Source organism: Triturus cristatus, chromosome 11, assembly GCF_964204655.1.
Source record: "Triturus cristatus chromosome 11, aTriCri1.1, whole genome shotgun sequence".
Classification (NCBI taxonomy): domain Eukaryota; kingdom Metazoa; phylum Chordata; class Amphibia; order Caudata; family Salamandridae; genus Triturus; species Triturus cristatus.
The window spans coordinates 276607110-276625660 of record NC_140594.1 but is presented as its reverse complement, the minus strand read 5'-3'; the positions used below and the strand labels follow the sequence as shown (position 1 = coordinate 276625660).

Sequence of the window (18551 nt, the reverse complement as noted above, 5' to 3'; positions counted from 1 at the left end):
AATTTACAAATGGGTAATATGCTTATCTGCTTGTTATAGCAGACTTCCTGAAGTTGTGACCACATAGCTGGGGGAGTAGTTGGGGGGGAAAACTTTGTTTGGGCTGCTGTTTGCCATGGCTTTGCCCCAGAGGGATACCACAATTGGCCTGGATGATATAATAAAACACCCTGCATTGAAGGCAAATAATTGCAGAACTCTGTGTGTGTGTAGCAGCATGGTTCATGTTACCACTACTCATGCACAGCTGCGCCCAAGACTGAAATCAGCTATGGGAGCCCAAGAAACCATCACAATTGTTTTGTTCCTTTCTCACAATGGTAAGTAAGAAAATGTCAGAAGTTCTAGTCTTAGCATGTAAAATTCTACAAGGGTATCTGTGACTCTTTAACCCCTTCAGTGCCCATGACGAGCTGGACTCGTCATGGGCTGCGGTGGCGCTGTGCCCATGACGAGTCCAGCTCGTCATGAACTCCGCCCGCTAATGGAAGGCGCGGCACTGGGCGGGGAAAGGGGCGGGCATGCAAGGGGTTAAAATGTATTCAAACTCACTACAGAATTGCTGGTTAATGGAGTGTGGAGTTTAGAATTTTGTCAATCATATGCAGCTGGTAATTACCATATCGAGCAATTACGCAGATGGGTCCAAAAAGCTTCATATTACTGTCACATCAAAGGAATGCATCAGATTTGTTATGAGGAGATTCAAAACAGAACCTAGTTCTCTATCCAGCTCTCGCTTCTATGTGCCATTCTGCCCTCATGTTGCAGCTGGTGCTGTACCTCCACTCCTTGACTGGTAGTACAATCCTCAATGTTGCTATGGCAGAGCTGCAATGGGCATCAGATGTTTTCTGTTTGCCACTAAACCTTGATCTTGGTTTCATCCTTCTCTCCGCTGCAGGGCAAGAGGAATCCCTAGCATAACAATCAGCACCATGTGACTGATATAGTCCAGGTTTTAACATTATCATGCTGCTACCTTGGAAACCCCTCCGGACCACAGGGGCAGGAAAACCACTATCACTTAATTTTGGGGATCTACTATGCCCTCCGTGTTGGAGATTAATTTATGGGCGGGGCAAAGGGTGTTGTACTTACTTAGTAGATAAAAGAAATTTTCCTTGAAGTAAAAAAATTAAATGCCCACTTTGATAACAAAGCTACAAGTGGGAGACCCAGAAACCCAATTAAAGCATTTTTCAAGATGCACTGATTAAGATGGTTAATCAGTGAAAAGGGGAGCAACAAAAAGTTTAAGAAACACGTATTTCAGAGGGATGGTGGGGGGAGTTTCAGGAAATATGCACTTATTTGCATATGAAGTAGCATAACCCTTTAGGAGTAGATTGATGGGTTGGAGTGTGAGATTGATCTGTTCTACTTACATTGTGCGCAAAAGCATATGGTGTAATCCAAGTGACCAGCTGTCCCAACACCTCAGCCTGGTAGTAGATGCCTTTAATGGACAGGAACACCTACAGTCATAGAAAAAATGGTAAGACTTGATAACCTTTAAGCTAGAAAGTTACTCTTACAGGTGATGCTGCAATGGTAATGCTATACATTAAGATACACAGAATGTAATATGCTGTTTGATAGAGTGTGGAGAGGACATTACTTAGGAGAGACGAAGCCTTGAGTGGTTCAAAATGCCCCCGACGTCTTTCAAGAATAGTAACTGAAAGACCAGATCACTGCTCACATCTACATATATGGTTTATACCTTTTTTTTTTATATGTATGTGTTTATAAAAATGCCAACTTTCAGGATTCAAAACTTTAAATTTGTGCAGTAAGGTAAACTCACATTGAACAGACCTCATAATTATAAACAAAGCTGTTTCCCTGTGTGAAGTCTGAGAGGCAGTATACAGTATTATTCTGTCGTCAGTATCACTGCGTTGCAGTAAAAACATGGAATTTGACCCTAGTACTATAGCAATAAATATGTGAACATGTTTTATTAAGACAGTTTTTCTAAAAAGCCTTTGTGATATTAGGCCACATTTATTTTTACCGCCATGACAGAAGGAAAAAGGTTACTTCCCTTGCAACCATCTGTTTGCGGCGTGCGTTTTCTGCTGTAGATTCACATGCTCTGCATACTCCTGCCACCAGATGCTTAGAAGTTGTTTTTCATTAAAGTTGTTTGAGTCACAAGGCCTGTGACTACCCTTAGTCTACACTGCACCATGACAAAGACTCCTCCTTAGATTGTTTTCTGCTTAGCGGATGAGAAGTGCAAGTCGAGTGGAGCGCCAAAGACATAGTAGTTAGTACTGTGCATTGTGAGATGCAAGAACGTTGAAAACATTTGCAGTCACTGCTGACTTCCAGAGGTAGGTGAAGACGTGAATTTACAGCACTGCATGCTACAAACTGATGGTTACAGGCTAAGCAGTATTCTCTCTTCATGGTATGTATGGCTGTAAATACACATGCTCCATATAGACTGTAAATCATCTCCCGCCCTTCTCACAGCAACCAGTGGCTAGCGGGCAGATGATGTAGATTTTTGACATAAAGTTCTTAGTACAGTCTTGCCAACTAAAGCCTGACGGATGTTTTGGATTATCTGCAAATTAAAGTTTGGTGAACATGTAACAGCTCTACAGATGTCCGCTAAAGGAATATTTTCCCAAGAAAGCTTGTGGCTCCATTCTTACGTTTAGAATGCCCTTCAGGTGGTACAAGCAGTTAATGCTTTGCCTTAGCATAAAAAGTCTGTATGCATCTAACAATGTTTTACGGATGGATTTGGCTCCGTTGATGTACTACACAACTGCCCTTTTAACATCTTGGGTATGTAATGCCTTTCCAGGAGTATGTATGCAGGAAGAAGGGGGGCAACTCAGTCTGGCTGACATGAACAGGGAAAACACTTTTGGAAGAAAATTGGTGTTTGTTCTGAAAACCACCCTATCACTGTAAACAGAAAAAAACAAGTATGAAGTAAAGTCTTTGTCTTGGAGCAAGATATCTTGAGATTGAAGAATTCTTTGAAGACAAACATCAAAAAATTCACAACCAACACTAAAGGGCAGGACAATGCAGAGCATGTATATCTAAAGAGGCAATTGCGTCAAAAAACATTTCTAGGCCTGGGCATGAAATTCCACTCCACTTGCAGAATGTTTGCCGATCCGCATTGCATGCGGAGTTCCAAAAAACTCCGTTCACCAACGTTAAGTAGGCGAGCGAGGAAAATCTCACTCCAGACCACCTCCCGGTGAGACCTAATGCAGGCAGTCACAGATGGCCGCTACCGCCCAGAAACCTTCCGCTTGTGTTGTGGAAGATGCGTCGAGTAAAACATCTACTTGAGTGGCAGAAAGAAGCAGTGCCCTCTTGCACTGCACATGGTGCAGTTTGTGCTGATTTTCCAGTGCAGAACAAACACCCAGTGCTAAACATCAGCGTGAACGAGCTCCACCACTTGCAGACTCAGAGATAGACTCATTACCTTGAGCAGTCAGTACTAAATGGCTTAACAAAGCTCTGGTGTCCAGTGACTGTAACACAGATGAACTTACATTTAAAGCTGTATCGGGAGATTGTTCCAAAATCTGGAGCCCTGTACATTTAAGGATTCCAAGAATAAAATCTTCTAAAGCCAATCAAGCTAGTTCCTGAGAAGCCAGGATCACAATCAGAGTGGATGAGATGGGCTCTGCAACGAATGAGCAATGTCAGAAAGCGTCAGCTGATACTGTGAGAAGAATGGTGGGTGGCGGGGGGGGGGGGATGCGGGGCAGGTCTGGACAAAAATATTGACATTACTTAAAAACAAAAGACAAATCAGGGAGTACAGACAGCCTTACCACAGGGGAGAATGAAGGAGAGAAAAGCAGTGCACACCAATAGTGGTTGTATTAAGAAGAGATGTGCAAACCAGAAAAAGGTTATAGCCAGAAAGGAAAGAAACAGTCAAAGAGGACGCAAGATGCTACAACAAAACTATAGATTTAGGACGAAAATAAATACTTACTATGAGAGAACACTAAACAAGTCGAAGACTGCTTCCACGTATCAGCATAAACAGACAACCAGGAGCCCAAACATCAGTAAAGTAGTGCCTCAATGACATCCTCCCTCTTGAAAATTCAATGCAGCTTATAAGTGATTACTGCGCTACCTACTTGTAGCCCAACACAGATAAGGCTTCTGCTAACGAGTTAAGTTAGAATAGCATTTAGAGCCAACAAATATAAACCACTTCTTTGCACAGAAACAAAAGTTACTTAACCTGAAAATGGTGCACCAACGCAGGTAGCCTTATTTGGTGCTTGCTTTAAAAAGGTCCAAATTGCAACAAAGGAATTCGAAAAAAGTAATATATGTGCTTTATTGGCTCATTGTTTGACCATGCAGAAATACCATGGGATTGGCCCTAGGCCTTGTGAGTAGGGGGTGGGAAGCAGAAGTTAGTTTCACTCTCTGGACAAAAACAGTAGTGCTACACACACAGACTTGGTTTGATATCTAAAGCAAAGTACTTTTGCCAAAAGGAAAGCTAAGTTTCTTGCTGTATGCTCAAATCTTACTTCTTTATTGTTAACAGAAACGGGCCGACATGCATCTCACGACTTTAAGGTCCCTTCATCAAGGCCAGAACATTAACTACCTTTTTTTTGGGACCATTAATTCCAGGGTTTAAACGCTTTGTCTTTTTTCTTAACAACAACATATGCACATTATCTGTCTTCACCGTAAAAAGTCTTAATAGTTGCAGATTAATTGGATAAAAAACTTTCAAAGGTAGGTGATATAAGAGAAATAGGTCTCTCTTTTTGATTATTTTACAGCAGGATAGCAGTCTGGGAAAAGTTGGAAGGCTATGTTACATACGGAGGCCCTAGAAGGGTAGAGATGACCTTATTAAAAAAAAAAAAAAAAAGAAAGAAGGAGGTAGGAAGTAACACATCCCCCCCCCCCCCCCCCTATTATATAGATTCAAAACATAATTGGTGTCCCTTCAGAAAACACTATAGTAGGGTATTTAGGATATGATGGCCCTAAGACCCTAAACTAGTTTAGGGTCATAGGACCATCATATCCTAAATACCCTACTATAGTGTTTTTATCCTTACCTGACACTCAACTAATAAAGGATACTTTAGGAGTGGGTAAGGTCTTTTATCTTCAAAGTTTTCACCCCATACACCTTTTTCATAACTGCTCCCTGAAGCACGGTTGAGGCCACCCCAACCTTTAGGGGTTGGGGTGAGCCTAATGATGAAAAATGCCACTATTAGAGTGAGTGAGGGCTATATAAAGAAAAGGGTGTCTTTCCCTTCCCACCTGTAATCACGGGTCAGCTATAGATTGAATATAGGAACTCTCGGTGCAAGTCTCACTGAAAAGAGAACCATTGTACACAAAGAAAACTTCGTTCTCTCTTTTCCCTTTGCTAAAGAAACGTTTTGCATTCTTCTGAAGGGACACCCATTACGTTTTGAAAAAGTTGGAAGGCCACATAGACAGTTGGGAATCATTTGAAGACCCACATGCTTGCACAGAGTATTTAGTGGGTTTTAAAAAATAAGCACAGATAAAAATACATATCTAAATAGGTTTCTCATTGCACCCCTCCCAGTATTAAATCTGCTCCAGGACAAGAGCCCTAGACAGCACTGTTTAGAGAAGTAATTATACTTCAAAGCAGCAGCCTTACAAACCCCAGCAAAAGAACGTTGCTAAAGAATGGTGCAGTAACAGACTGTAGAGAACAACCGATCACTTAGGATAACATTTTGAACAGGTCTCAGTTGAGCTGTTGATGCCACTAGAAAGACAGTGACATTTATTGAGTTGACAGTACTAAAATAGTGGAAACCCACTAATAAATCTTAAAGAAACCAATAGTAAGGCTCACAAATTATTAAATTGATAAAACATTGGGAAACGTACAATGCATCGGAAGAGTAATTTTAAGTGTATGTGAAATAACATAATTGGGGCATCTATGGAATTTACTAACTCCTCTCCACCTATTAAAATTAACTTAAACAACCTATATTCACTCCGGGAAAAATGGCAGACAGACCTTGGCCCCCAGAATGACGACGACTGGACGGAGGCATTAGAATCCCCGAGGGGTGCCATAATAGCTTCTCGCCTAAGACTTAACCAGTTTAAATACTTACACCGTGCTTATTTCACCAGATATAGGCTGTGGAGGGCAGGACTGATAGCTTCCCCTGCGTGTCTACAATGCGGCAGCGCGGAAGGCACGTTTATACACACCATCTGAGAATGCACTGCAGGTAGTAGATTTTGGAGGGGTGGGGGGGGGGGGTTATGACCGGTTTATCAGAGATGCTGGGATGGGAAATACCCTTGTCTCTTAAGCTTTTCCTATTGCATGTCACAGAAGAAATTGGGGGAAACCTCTATAAAAGGCATTTGCTATTCTTGGGCCTTACCCGGACCAAAAGAGATCGAGCTAGGGCATAGAAGGACCCGGCCCGCCTAAACTGGGAGCGTGGAAGGTAGGCCTTGATTGGTGTATGGGCCAGGAGCAACAAAATGGTTACTTACCAGTAGGAGTAGTTTTGCAGCTTGAAGAATTTTCTGGATTCACATGCTGTGCATCATTCCGTCATCTAGTGGTTGGATCCGGAATGGTCTTTTTTTTTCTTGTTTTGTTCACAGTCGACCATCATTTGGTGCCAGGTACATCCCCTTAGTGACGTCTGACAGTATCCTGGAGGTCGACGTTTGTGGTGGACATCTTCAGATTCTTTTTTATGTTCTTATTCTTCCTTTGTAGTCCTTGAGATGGTTTTTAATAACTGATGTAGTCCTTTGCTTCCCCACCTGTTTGTTTTCCTTCTAGGAGAGGCCGGGTGGGTCACATGTGAATCCAGAAAATTCTTCAAGCTGTAAAACTACTCCTACTGGTAAGTAACCATTTTGTTTTGCACCGTGAATTCTCTTCTGGATTCAGATGCTGTGCATCAGACTATATAGCGGTTTCTCCCGTGTCTGGGAGGCTGTGGTGGAAGAAAGAACTTGCAAACAGGTGTTGAAGCACCCTTTGTCCAATTTGAGCTTCCTTATTTATTTGTATATCCACACAGTAATGCTTTGTAAATGTATGTGGTGAGGCCCATGTCGCTGCTGAGCAAATGGAGTCAGCTAGCGTTGCTCCTTTCTTTCTAGTGGAGTGAGCTGTTGGTTGACTTGTTAATTCTTTCTTGGCATTTGCATAACACAATTGGATGACTTGTACTATCCATCTTGCAATAGCTGCCTTTGTGACAGGTGATCCTGTGTTGGTATGTGAGTAGGCGACAATTACTTTGTTTTCCTCCGTTTTTTGCAAATAATACAATAAAGCCCTCTTTACATCCAGGGTATGGAGGCTTCTCTCTCCTTTAGTATTTGGGTTTTTAAAGAAAACCGGCAGGAGAATGTTTTGGTTTAAGTGATACTTAGATACCACTTTTGGCACAAACTGTGTGTCTGTTTTTAAGATTACCTTATACTTGTGGATTTGCAAGTACGGTTCTTTAATTATTAGTACTTGCAGTTCACTTAATCTTCGTAGTTATGTTATAGCAATGAGAAAGGCTGTTTTTAGAGTAATGTGTTTTAGGTACGCTGTATGCATGGGCTCGAAGGGCTTTACCATTAGCTGAGAAAGAACTGTATTTAAGATCCATGTGGGTACTGGAGTTGCTCTTGGTGAGGCAATTCTTTTTGCTCCTTCTAAAAATCTTTAGATTACTGGTCTTGTAAAGAGGCTTTTACATGATTTTAACCTTGTGTATGACACTATGAGAGCAAGGTGCACTTTAATGCTTGAGTAGTTGATGTTGCTGTCCATGAGGTAGGTAAGGTATGTAATAACGATTTCTTGTGTGTTGATTGAACTGGTTTTCTTGTTAGTGGTACACCATGTGGTATATCGTTTCCATTTTGCTGTATAGCATTTTCTTGACTGTTTCCTTGCCTCTTTTAGAATTTCCATGGTTCGCCGAGGCAGATTGAGGTGGCCAAATTCTATATATTCAGGGACCAAGCTGCTAGGTGTAGAGTCGCTGGCTCTGGGTGAAAGATCTGGCCCTGTTGCATTGTCAGCAGGTCCTTTTCCGCTTGATCTTGATAATTTCTCCCCTGGATAGTTCTAGGAGAGTGGAGTACCATGTTTGCCTTGGCCATTGAAGGGCAATGAGAATCAAATTTGTTCCTGGGATTTTTGTAAAACTTTGCATCAGGGGTATTGGTGGAAAGGCGTAAGCAAATGTCTTGTGATCAATTGAGTGAAAGTGAATTTCCCTTTGATCGGTGGTGTGGAAACAGAGGCTAAGGACTGGCATTTTTTGTTCTGCACTGTTGCAAACAGGTCTACCACTGGTGTTCCTCAGATGTTGAACAGATACTGTACTGTTATCTGTTTCAACTCCCATTCGTGGGAGCAGTTCTGTCTGCTTAGTTGGTCCACTGTAATGTTGTCTACTCTTGCTAGATGTACTGTTTGTATAATTCCCCATTGCCAGATTTTCTGTGCAAGTTTGCTCAGGGAGAAGGACCTTGTCCCACCCTGTTTGTTCAGATAGAACATTGTCGTTGTATTGTCTTTTTTGAATTAATATGGTTTTCCCCTGAATGTGTTTCTGGAATGCCTCGAGTGCTAGAAAGACAGTTTATTTCCAAAAGGTTGATGTGCTTTGTGGAATCTGGTTTGTTCCATTGACCATGAACTTTCAACTAGTTGCAATGCGCTCTCTAACCGTTGAAGGATGCATCCGTGGTGACTGTCACAGATGGAATTGGGTCCCTGAAAGGTTTCACCTGTGCTATGTTGTTGGATGTCCCCATTGTATCTCTGCTTGCACCCTTTGCGTAACAACCACTAGATCCTCCCAACTTCCTGTGGCTTGAGAACAGCTGTTGGTCAGCCATTCTTGAAATGGGCGCATGTGTAGGCGAGCGTGAGGGGTAAGAGGGATGCATGATGCCATCATGCCCATTAGTTTCATGACCTTCCTCATTGTCAGAGACTGACCCTTCTGGTAGAGGGTTGTTTCTTGATGGATTGCTTGTATCCTGGCTTCTGTGGGGTATGCTTTCGCAGTATTTAATCTTGCTGCCAGGAAGGTTTTTTCTCTTTCTGGTGTTATTGAAGATTTTTTGTGTTTTATTGAGAAACCTAGTGTTCGTAGCGTCTTGGTTGTTTCTTGAACATGATGACATTTGTTTCGAATGCCCCTTATGAGCCAGTCGTCTAGATGGGGGTAGACGTGTATCTTTCCTCTTCTCAGGTGTGCCGCCACTGCGGCTAGACATTTTATGAACACCGGTGGAGCGGATTTTATTCCGAACTGAAGTACTTTGAATTGGTAATGTATTCTTTTGTGCAGGAATCTTAGGTACTTCATGTGTTTTTTGTTCATGGGGATATGTAAGTAGGCGTCTTTGAGGTCTATTACTGCGAAGTAATCCCCCTTTTGAATTTGTGGTATTATTTCTTGGAGGGTACACATTTTGGAACGTTGTGTTCATATGAACTTGTTGATGAATCTTAATTCCATTATTGGTCTTCGAGTTTGATCCTGTTTGGGTATTAGGAAGTAAGGGGAGTAGTTTCCTGTGAACCATTCTTGTTTCGGTACTTTTTCTATTGCCTGTTTCAGGCATAGTTCCTTGATCTTTGCGTTTAGCAGTGTGTTATGATCTTATAAATTTTCTTTCTTTTGGCAGGTTTGCAGGTGGTACTTGTTAGCTCTATGCAATACCTGTTATTTTACCAAATTTAAAATCCAGTTGTCGGTTATCCTTTCCCATTGTCTGTGGAATAAGGATATCCTTCCCTCCTCCCCCCCCCCCGGTGTTGTGTGGGTCCCTTTTTGTGATTAAGTCAGTTAGAACCATTTCCTCTTCCTCTAGAGGATTGGCCCCTTCCTCGGCCATTGCCTCTTCCTGGAAAGGGCTGCTTCTGTAGTTGCTGCCAACCTTTGTAGCTTGACTGTTGACCCATTTGATGACCTGGGTGATGACCTGGGTTCTGCCCTTTAGTTTGTTGTGCCATCTGTTTTCCTAGGCCCCTCTTTTAAATGAACCTCTTTGCTGCAGGGCCCCCATTGCCCTTGCGGTTTCATTGTCCTTTATTTGTTGAAGGGATTCCTCAACCTCTTTGCCAAATAAAGATTCTCCATTGAATGGTCTGTTGATGGAGGTCTGAAATTCCTGTTTAAAGCCGAGATACTGAGCCACGCAGGTCTTCTTAGGATGGTTCCTGTGCACATCTGCCTACTAGCAGTCTCTGCTGCATCTAAAGTTGACTTTAGACAGGTGTTTGCCACGTTTTTCCCCTCCTGCACAATACATTTTGTCCTCTTTCTGTCCTCCTCAGGGAGTTTGTTCAACTCCTCCTCTATGTCATACCACTGTTGGTGGCCATATCCATTCAGTAGGTCATTTGAGTTGGCAATACGCCACTGTGTAGCTGCCTCTTTTCCATCCTTCTCCCCACCATATCCATCCTCTTACTTTTTTTCTGGTTGATGCCCGGTGTTGGGAGACTGCATTTGCTCTCCTCCTGGCAGTGGTGACAATTGAGTCAGGTTTTGTACTTCCCTGAAAATATTTAGGGTCCTTTGAGGAGTGTTTATACTTTTTCTCCACTCTGGGGGTTACCCCTTTGCTTGAGGCTGGTTCTTTGAAGGCTTCTTTGCCTTGATCCAGAATACTGGGCAGCAGTGGAAGGTTTTGTGTTCCTTTTGATGTTGGTGCCAGGGTTTCTATCAAGAAGCATGTGTCCCCTTTTTCTTCCTCTAGGGTACACCAAATTGATTTGCTGCCCTTTTAATAATGTCGTTCTAGAAAGCAATGTCATATGGAGGTGAAGCTTTCGAGGGGTAACTGCAAATCTCTTCTTCTGGGCTCTCGGTGTCTAGGTAATTCCACTCATCCTCAAAATTTTCTGAGTTTTCCTCCTCTTCAGGTAGGTTTCCGTATTCCTCGGGTTCTTCACCTCGAGGTTCTGGTGTTGGAGGGGAGTCGAAAATACCTTCTTCCTCTGCTTCGGTGGCTTCTGCCTCTTCGGCGTCAACGTTCTCTGCTTCGGCAGCCGGTGTCTTTGGTATTCGAAAATTCTTCAGTGAGGCATCAAAGTCCTTCTTCTTTTGTAGGAGAGCTGCCATTTCCTTCTCGAGTCTTCTTTTCGACCTAGAGGGCCCTCTCGGAGTCGGTGGCCGGAGATTTTCTTTTCTTCCCGACGTAGACGTTAGTCTTCAGCGGTGTAACGCCTTTCTTTGCGGGTTCAGTATCGACCCTTTGTTTGTGTCTTCGGCGATTTTCCCTCCTCTGTCACCTGTGGGTAACTTTCAATCGCGGCTGACCTATCGCCTTTTTGCTTGGCGTCAGGGCTGTCTTGTGCGCCGTAGGTTCGTGTCCATTTGGTTACGACGGATCTTTATGGTGTCTTACCTTCTCAGTCTTCTTTTTCGGATCCTTCGCCTTCTTCTCGGCATGGATTTTTTCGAAGTCCCCCTCTAGGACCTTGACGTCCGATCCCTCGCGCATAGACTCCGCTGGTGCTCCAAGTTCTTCCTCGTCGCTAGAGAAACCCAGGTCTCTCAGGGAGGTTTTCCTCGTTGTCTGCGACACTGTGGCGTAGTGAGCCTGTCTTTGAATTCGGCAAGTCCTTAGCGACTTCGGCAGGAATGCTGCGCAGGCCTCATAGTCCTTGTGGTCTTCGGGCAGGCAGAGGTTGCAGACGTCGTGCGGGTCGCGTTCAGCGTACTTGTGTTGGCACTTGAAGTGGGTATTCTCCGTGGCCCCTACCTCGCCATTTGTGGACTGGAGTGGTCCTCCGGTCCGGTCTTCGGGTTACGACGTCGATGAACGATATTTCTTCGGTAATCATCTTTTTTGAAGTTTTTGGGGAAAATTCGAAACTTTCTTCGGAGCTTCCCGTCTTGCTTCCAGACCCAACGGCGGAAAAAAGAATCTGAAGTTGGCCACCTTGCACGTCGACCTCCATGATACAGACATGCATGTCGACTGCGACCAAAACAAGAAAAAAACAAAGACAACATCTGAAAACAATGGGTAGACTTTAGAGGTCTCATTTTGGAATCCCCTTCACCATGAACTACTTATGTGGGAGGCTTCTGAGAACACATTGCGGAGGAACGGGAGGATACAAAGGACTACGTTACGTGTGAATTTGCTTGATGGGTACGATGCATGGACTACTGTGCAGCATATGGCACAGTTGGTTGTAATGTTAGGGGCTGATGTTCACAGACCCGAAATGTTTATTTTTCCGTATTATAAATGTCACATTCGGTCTGGTACCAACTCTCTCTCAAAGCTGCTTCAGCCTTAGCCAGCACCTCGCTTGCTTAGTTGATTTAATTTACTTTTTTAACCCTAACCTAACTGCATATTTAACTAAATAGCTAACTAACCTGACCGCATCCCGGCAGGTTTCCAGCCGTGGCTGCCCCTGCGGCCACTCCTCCCTGGAAAGCCCACGCTCTCGCCTCCCAGCACTCCGTACCGCCCCCCTCCCCTACTTTATGGCGGCTGCTGTGGGGGCGCAAGTAGGGACCTTGACCTTCGGTCTGCTACCAACTCTCTCCCCAGCAGTTCCGCAGCTCCACAGTGCCGTCGCGTGCCGCACGACCCACACTCTCTCCAGGGTTCGCGCCTGCTGCAAATTCCCTACCTCTACGCCTAACCGGACTGCTTATTTAATTAAATAGCTAACTCTAACCTGACCGCATCTCACCTCGTACCACCCCCCTACCCGATTTTCTGGCAGCCGCTACGCAGTCGCACCGATGGCGCGCCTAAGGCAAGCCCGTCTGCGCCAGTCAGCGACCTGACTGCGGCCAGCACCAGGAACCCTGGATCTCTGACCATCCATCGCTACAACACCACCACCCTCCTCGCACTCAATCCCGGAAGATTGAGAGAATGCCAACAGGCCTCACCAAATACAATCCACGGCCAGTTCTCCTGCCTCCACTGCCACCAGACCCTCACTGCTACCCCAGCCTCCAACACCGCCGACGCCAGCACCAGCGACACCCTTAAATGCAACCTCCTCAATGTACGCTCCATACACAAACAAGCCATGGAAATTTGGAACCTACTCGACTCTCTCTCGCCTGCTATCGCCTTCCTCACAGAGACCTGGACCAACGCATCCTCCATTCTTGACAACACCACCACCATTCAGGATGGATACAAGATCCAGAAGAAAGACCACGCCGGAGGGGGCCTTGCCATCGCCCACAAGACCATCCTCCGCCTCACCACCTCCAGCAAAACCTTGCCCTCTGCCAAACACCTGCACTTCCAGGATCCAGACCACCCCCAAAGCCACATTCAGAGGAACCCTTGTCTACAGACCCCCAGGACATCCTCCGCCACCACCATCACCGACTTAATCGCATCCCACGCCATCGCCTCAACAAACTACATACTCATTGGAGACCTGAACTTTCACCTCGACAACCCCAGCGACTCAGACTCAACCATCCTCCGTGACAACCTCGCCAGCATCGGACTTAAACAACTAGTCAACACACCGACCCACAGAGCAGGACACACCCTCGACCCCATCTTCCCGGCAGGTAACAGCGTGCACTTCAGACACACAATGCAACCGCCATGGACCAACCACCACTGCATAAAATTCGCCCTCAACAAACCCAAGGCACCCAAACCAGCCCTACGCCCACCACGAAGGAACTGGATCAATGTTACTGACGAGCAACTTAACTCCACCCTCACCCAAGACAAGCCCTCCTGGGCATCCAACACAAACTATGCAGCCAGAGAGCTCCACAGCTGGATCTCCAACTGCGCAGAAGAGCTCGCCCTGCTACGCAATCCCGACAAAACGCCCTGGAAAGGCCGCCTGGTTCACCGCCGCTCTCCAAGAAGCCAGGCGCTCCTGCAGACGCCTGGAAAAGAACTAGAGAAGCACCAAGGCAATTGAAAACCACCTATGACGGACTAGCACAACCAAATCAGAGCCACCAAGAGGAACTTCCTCCACAACTAAATCCTCGCCAACTCCACCAACTCCAAGGAACCTTTCAGTGTCATTCAAGAATTCACCAACCCACGCAGCGAAGCCACAGACATCACCCCATCACAAGACCTCTGCAACAAGCTTGGAACCTACTTCCACCTCAACATCAACATCAAAAACCTCTACAACAACTTCGTCCACCATCCACCAGGCGCCGCAGACTGCCCCACCCCCCAGAAACTCCAGCTAGCCACCCATCTCCAACTGGACACCGATCACGGCTGAAGACACCACCTTGACCATGAAAGGCATTCACTCAGGGGCCCCCACCAACCTCTGCCCCCCACACATCTCATCCGAACTACAACGCACCATCAACACCACCTTTAAAACAAGCAAATTCATAAACGACTGGAAGCGTGCAGAAGTCAGACCCCTGCTCAAGAAGCCACAGCTGATCCCACCTACCTCACGAACTATCAGCCCATCTTGCTCCTCCCCTTCACAGCCAAAGTTGCAGAGAAAACCGTCAACAGGGAACTGACACAATTCATCGAAGAGAACGCGGTCCTCGACCTGTCCCAATCCGGATGCTGAAGCAACCACAGCACAGAGACCGCCCTACTTGCTGCCACAGACATCAGCACCCTCCTGGACCAAGGCCACTCTGCAGCCCTCATCCTACTCGACCTATCAGCAGCCTTCTACACCATCTCCCACCGCACACTAGTCGTCAGACTACACGACGCAGGCATACAAGGAACAGCCCTAGACTGGATCTGATCATTCCTCACCAGAAGAAGCCAAAGATCAGACTGCCACCCTTACTCTCAGACCCTACAAAAATCCCCTGCGGAGTCCCACAGGGGTCTTCACTGAGCCCGACCCTCTTCAACACCTACATGGCCTCCCTCGTAGCCATCGTCTGACAACACGGCCTCAACATCGTATCCTACGCCGATGACACCCAGCTCATCCTCTCCCTCACCAAAGACCCCACCACGGCCAAACTCAACTTGCAGAAAGGAATGCAGGAAGTCGCAGTCTGGATGACCAGCAGCTGCCTGAAACTCAACGCTGAGAAGACAGAAGTCCTCATCCTTGGTACCACCCCTTCAGCATAGGACAGCAGTAGGTGGCGACCGCTCTCGAATCTACCTACCCCCTCAGACTACGCCAAAAACGTAGGCATCGTACTCGACACATCACTCACCATGAACCGACAGATCAACCCAGTCACCTCCAGTTGCTTCAACACCCTCCGCAAGACCTTCAAATGGATCCCCTCTGAGTCCAGAAAGACACTCATTCACGCACTCATCAGAAAACTGGACTATGGAAACGCACTATGCCAGCATCAACGAGTCCCTACTCCGCAAACTCCAGACAATACAGAACACCACACCCAACGTCCTCGGCATCCCCTGGCACGAACACATCAGCCAACACCTATGAAGACTCCACTGGCTCCCCGTGGGGAAAAGAGTCACCTTCAAAATCCTCACTCGTGCCTACAAATGCCTACACAATAACAGACCCAAATACCTCAACGACAGAATCAATTTCCACGTACCCAAAAGAAACCTCCGATCTTCCAACCTCGTAATGGTTGAAACCTCGCGCAACCGCAGAGCCACAGCAGGTGGATGATCCTTCTCTCACATTGCAGCCAAGACCTGGAATGAGCTACCGGCAGACATCAGACGCGCCCCCTCCCTGAGCACCTTCAGGAAGACCCTCAAGACCTGGCTCTTTGGCTAACTGATCTGCGGATTAATTGTATCCACGTTTCCTTTAAAAACCAGCCTTAATCCCTTCTGTGGCATTTTGTTACTTGTGTCTTAAGGCGGGTTCCCTCTAAATACCTGGAGCTGCATTTCCTTCCAAAAGCGGGCATGCTTTAGAACAGCTCTTTTAATAACTTGCTTGCAACCTAAACCGTTCATACTGCGCAATTTTCCAGGTCAGAAAACCATAAAAATAAACCAGAACAGATTGAACACATGGGGAAACAAAGACGCAGAAAACACGGAAACGCCGTAGGCGCGGGTAGTAAAAGACCAGATTGCAAGCGAAAGAGAAAGCACAGTAACCTGACCCACAGGAATGCAGCTGTCGCAGCTCGTTTCCTCAGGCAAAACGCCGTGGGAGTGAACATTACAAAAGAGGTAGGACATGCACCTGCCTTTAGCCATTTGCGTGCTTTCAATATTGAAAGACACAAGCAAAAGCCAATCCAATGTGTGGGAGGAGTCAGACCCACACGGAGTAAAAACAAGAAGCCTTGCAGAGCAGCGCATGCGTGCTGCTAGGCTCGACCTAAAAACAACTCCTGGTAATCAAGGACAGCATTCTACTGACCCACAAATACCAGAGGACTGGCAGCTCACAACCTCACGGGTTGCTAAAAAGTAGAGTGTATGGAAAAGAGGCCCAGATGTCTGGACCATCACTTGACTTTCATACTTTCCCCTCCTGCATTCTATCCTGGTCGCTTTCACCTACTGCAATACCTATAACTATTTCATGGTACAATAGCAATTAAAATATTTTTTCTTAAATTTTTTTAAAATAAAAGTTAAACCATGAAAATACAGAACCTGGTCGTGAGAAGGACAGACTGTTGATTCTGTAGAATTCAGAGTAGCACAAAAGGAAATTATACTTTATACGCTCAAGTGATAATGATATTCTGTTAAAGCTAAATAAATGTAGACGTTAACAGGTGGAATGGCTGAAGGCACAGGGCATTTAAGGAAACTAGAACTATACAATTATCTGCATACACAAAAACATCAATTGCCTTCCTCTACAGGTAGACTGGGATGACTTCATCAATTAGCATGGTGACAACGTTAGGATGAAGGGCACAACCATGATCTGGTTATGGTTAAATCCTACCACAAAATACATAAACATTTGGACAAATGGTACTATAAATGTAAGCATCCCCACAACTGAGTTTTTGTTAAAAAGCGATGTCACACAACAATGGAATAATCTCTTTCAATTTTAAGAATCCCTACTTCTCTTTGTGATTAAAAAGACAGGGTGGCATGGTCTTAAACTGCTCACACTGGATACCCGTTCACACATTTCCCAAAAACAAGCTCCTCCTGCAAGGCAACTCCTCCTCCCCAATAGCCCCGTAAAAATCCTACCACTGCCAAACCACCTTAAAGCCATACCACCTTTTAATCATATTCAGGGCCTTTGCGCTCACAGGTGCCTATTAGGACATTAGCCTTGGCATGATACCCAACCCCATGTCCCATACTCATTCTACCCAAAAGCTTATTACTTCATACTCCTGGTTCATCACGTTGTATTATACTCGCACTAAAGTTTAACACTTGTAGGACCCCAAACAACCTATTTGGTACAAGTCTACCACCATTTGCTCAAGTTCAAATATATATCAAATACTCCAAACTCAAGCTCCCTTCTTCAACAAAGCACCTTCTTGCCCTTGCTCCGATACACAAACACAAGCTAAATTTCAGTCCATCTTGTCCATTCTTTTCCCCCATCCCAGATTATGTGGATACAAAAAGATCATAATTTCCTTTTACATTATTTGGAATGTGCAAGATTTATTGGAGGACACTGCCTTCTAGTGGCTTAATGTAGTTGTAGAATCCAAAACGTTTAAGTCTTGCAAGAAACAGCGGGATCGCCGTTTCTTGCAATAAATTTTGCTTACTTACAGGAGACTTCAAGCTTGCCTATTGGTTACCACTGTTTGGTTTCCCTGTTGCTCTCATTTACTTCTCTTTGTTCAGTGCATGCCAGCTTCACTTCCTCTTTGGGTGTTTGACCCTCCACTGGAGCATGGCCCAAGTACTGCTCCCTTGCCTAGCATCCTTCAGCAGCTCCAGCTTTTGTTTTAGTTGCAGCTTTCCATTAAAGTAAATGTTTGCAAGCGGTTTCCTTCCTTCAGCGAGCTCCGCACGGTTGCTTTCCCCCTCCCGCCTATTGATTTCACTTGTCCCTCCCATGTTGTTGCTGGCCTTTTCCTTCCCATGTTGTTGATTGTCTGCCCCCCCCCCCCCAATCCTCTCAGTCATGTTTCTAGCTCACCAGATATTGACATCTTGATCAGTGTTGAAGAGACAGGCTCTTATTTCTGCACAGTGGCCAAGTTGTATTGAGAGGCGCAACCAAAACCGAGTTCCATTACCAGCTTCCCCACTTGATCAAATGATGCGATTGCGGCCACATTACGCTACATTCCAATCAATGAAAATTCGCGAGTCAGAGGAACGTTTAAAAAAAAAAAAAAGTGACATCGTAGCGCTTCTTTGTGATTGCTAGTGGGATCAATCTCAGAGGGAGAGTGTCAACACAGAGGTTGTAGATGCCTCCCTCTGACACTAGCCACATCGCAGTGTTTAAAAAAATAATAATTCAAGCCAAGCTGTACAGCAGCTGCACTGCTGTGTAACATGGTTAAAAATGGTGACAAAGCTAGCAGGTCGCGTAGACAAATGTTGGCTTTGCCAATGCTTGCTTGTATTTGGGAAGCAACAGGACATGTATTTATTTAAAA

General features: G+C 45.3%; 1 protein-coding gene across 1 annotated transcript in view; it reads right to left on the bottom strand.

Annotated features, from left to right (window-relative positions):
- The window catches only part of PES1 (pescadillo ribosomal biogenesis factor 1), a 141162-nt gene that overhangs the window by 89570 nt on the left and 33041 nt on the right, over window positions 1–18551 (bottom strand). Inside the window, exon 6 of the mRNA XM_085635681.1 lies at window positions 1389–1478. Within this exon, the coding sequence (XP_085491807.1) occupies window positions 1389–1478 (90 nt within the window). The remainder of the gene's footprint in view (window positions 1–1388; window positions 1479–18551) is intronic.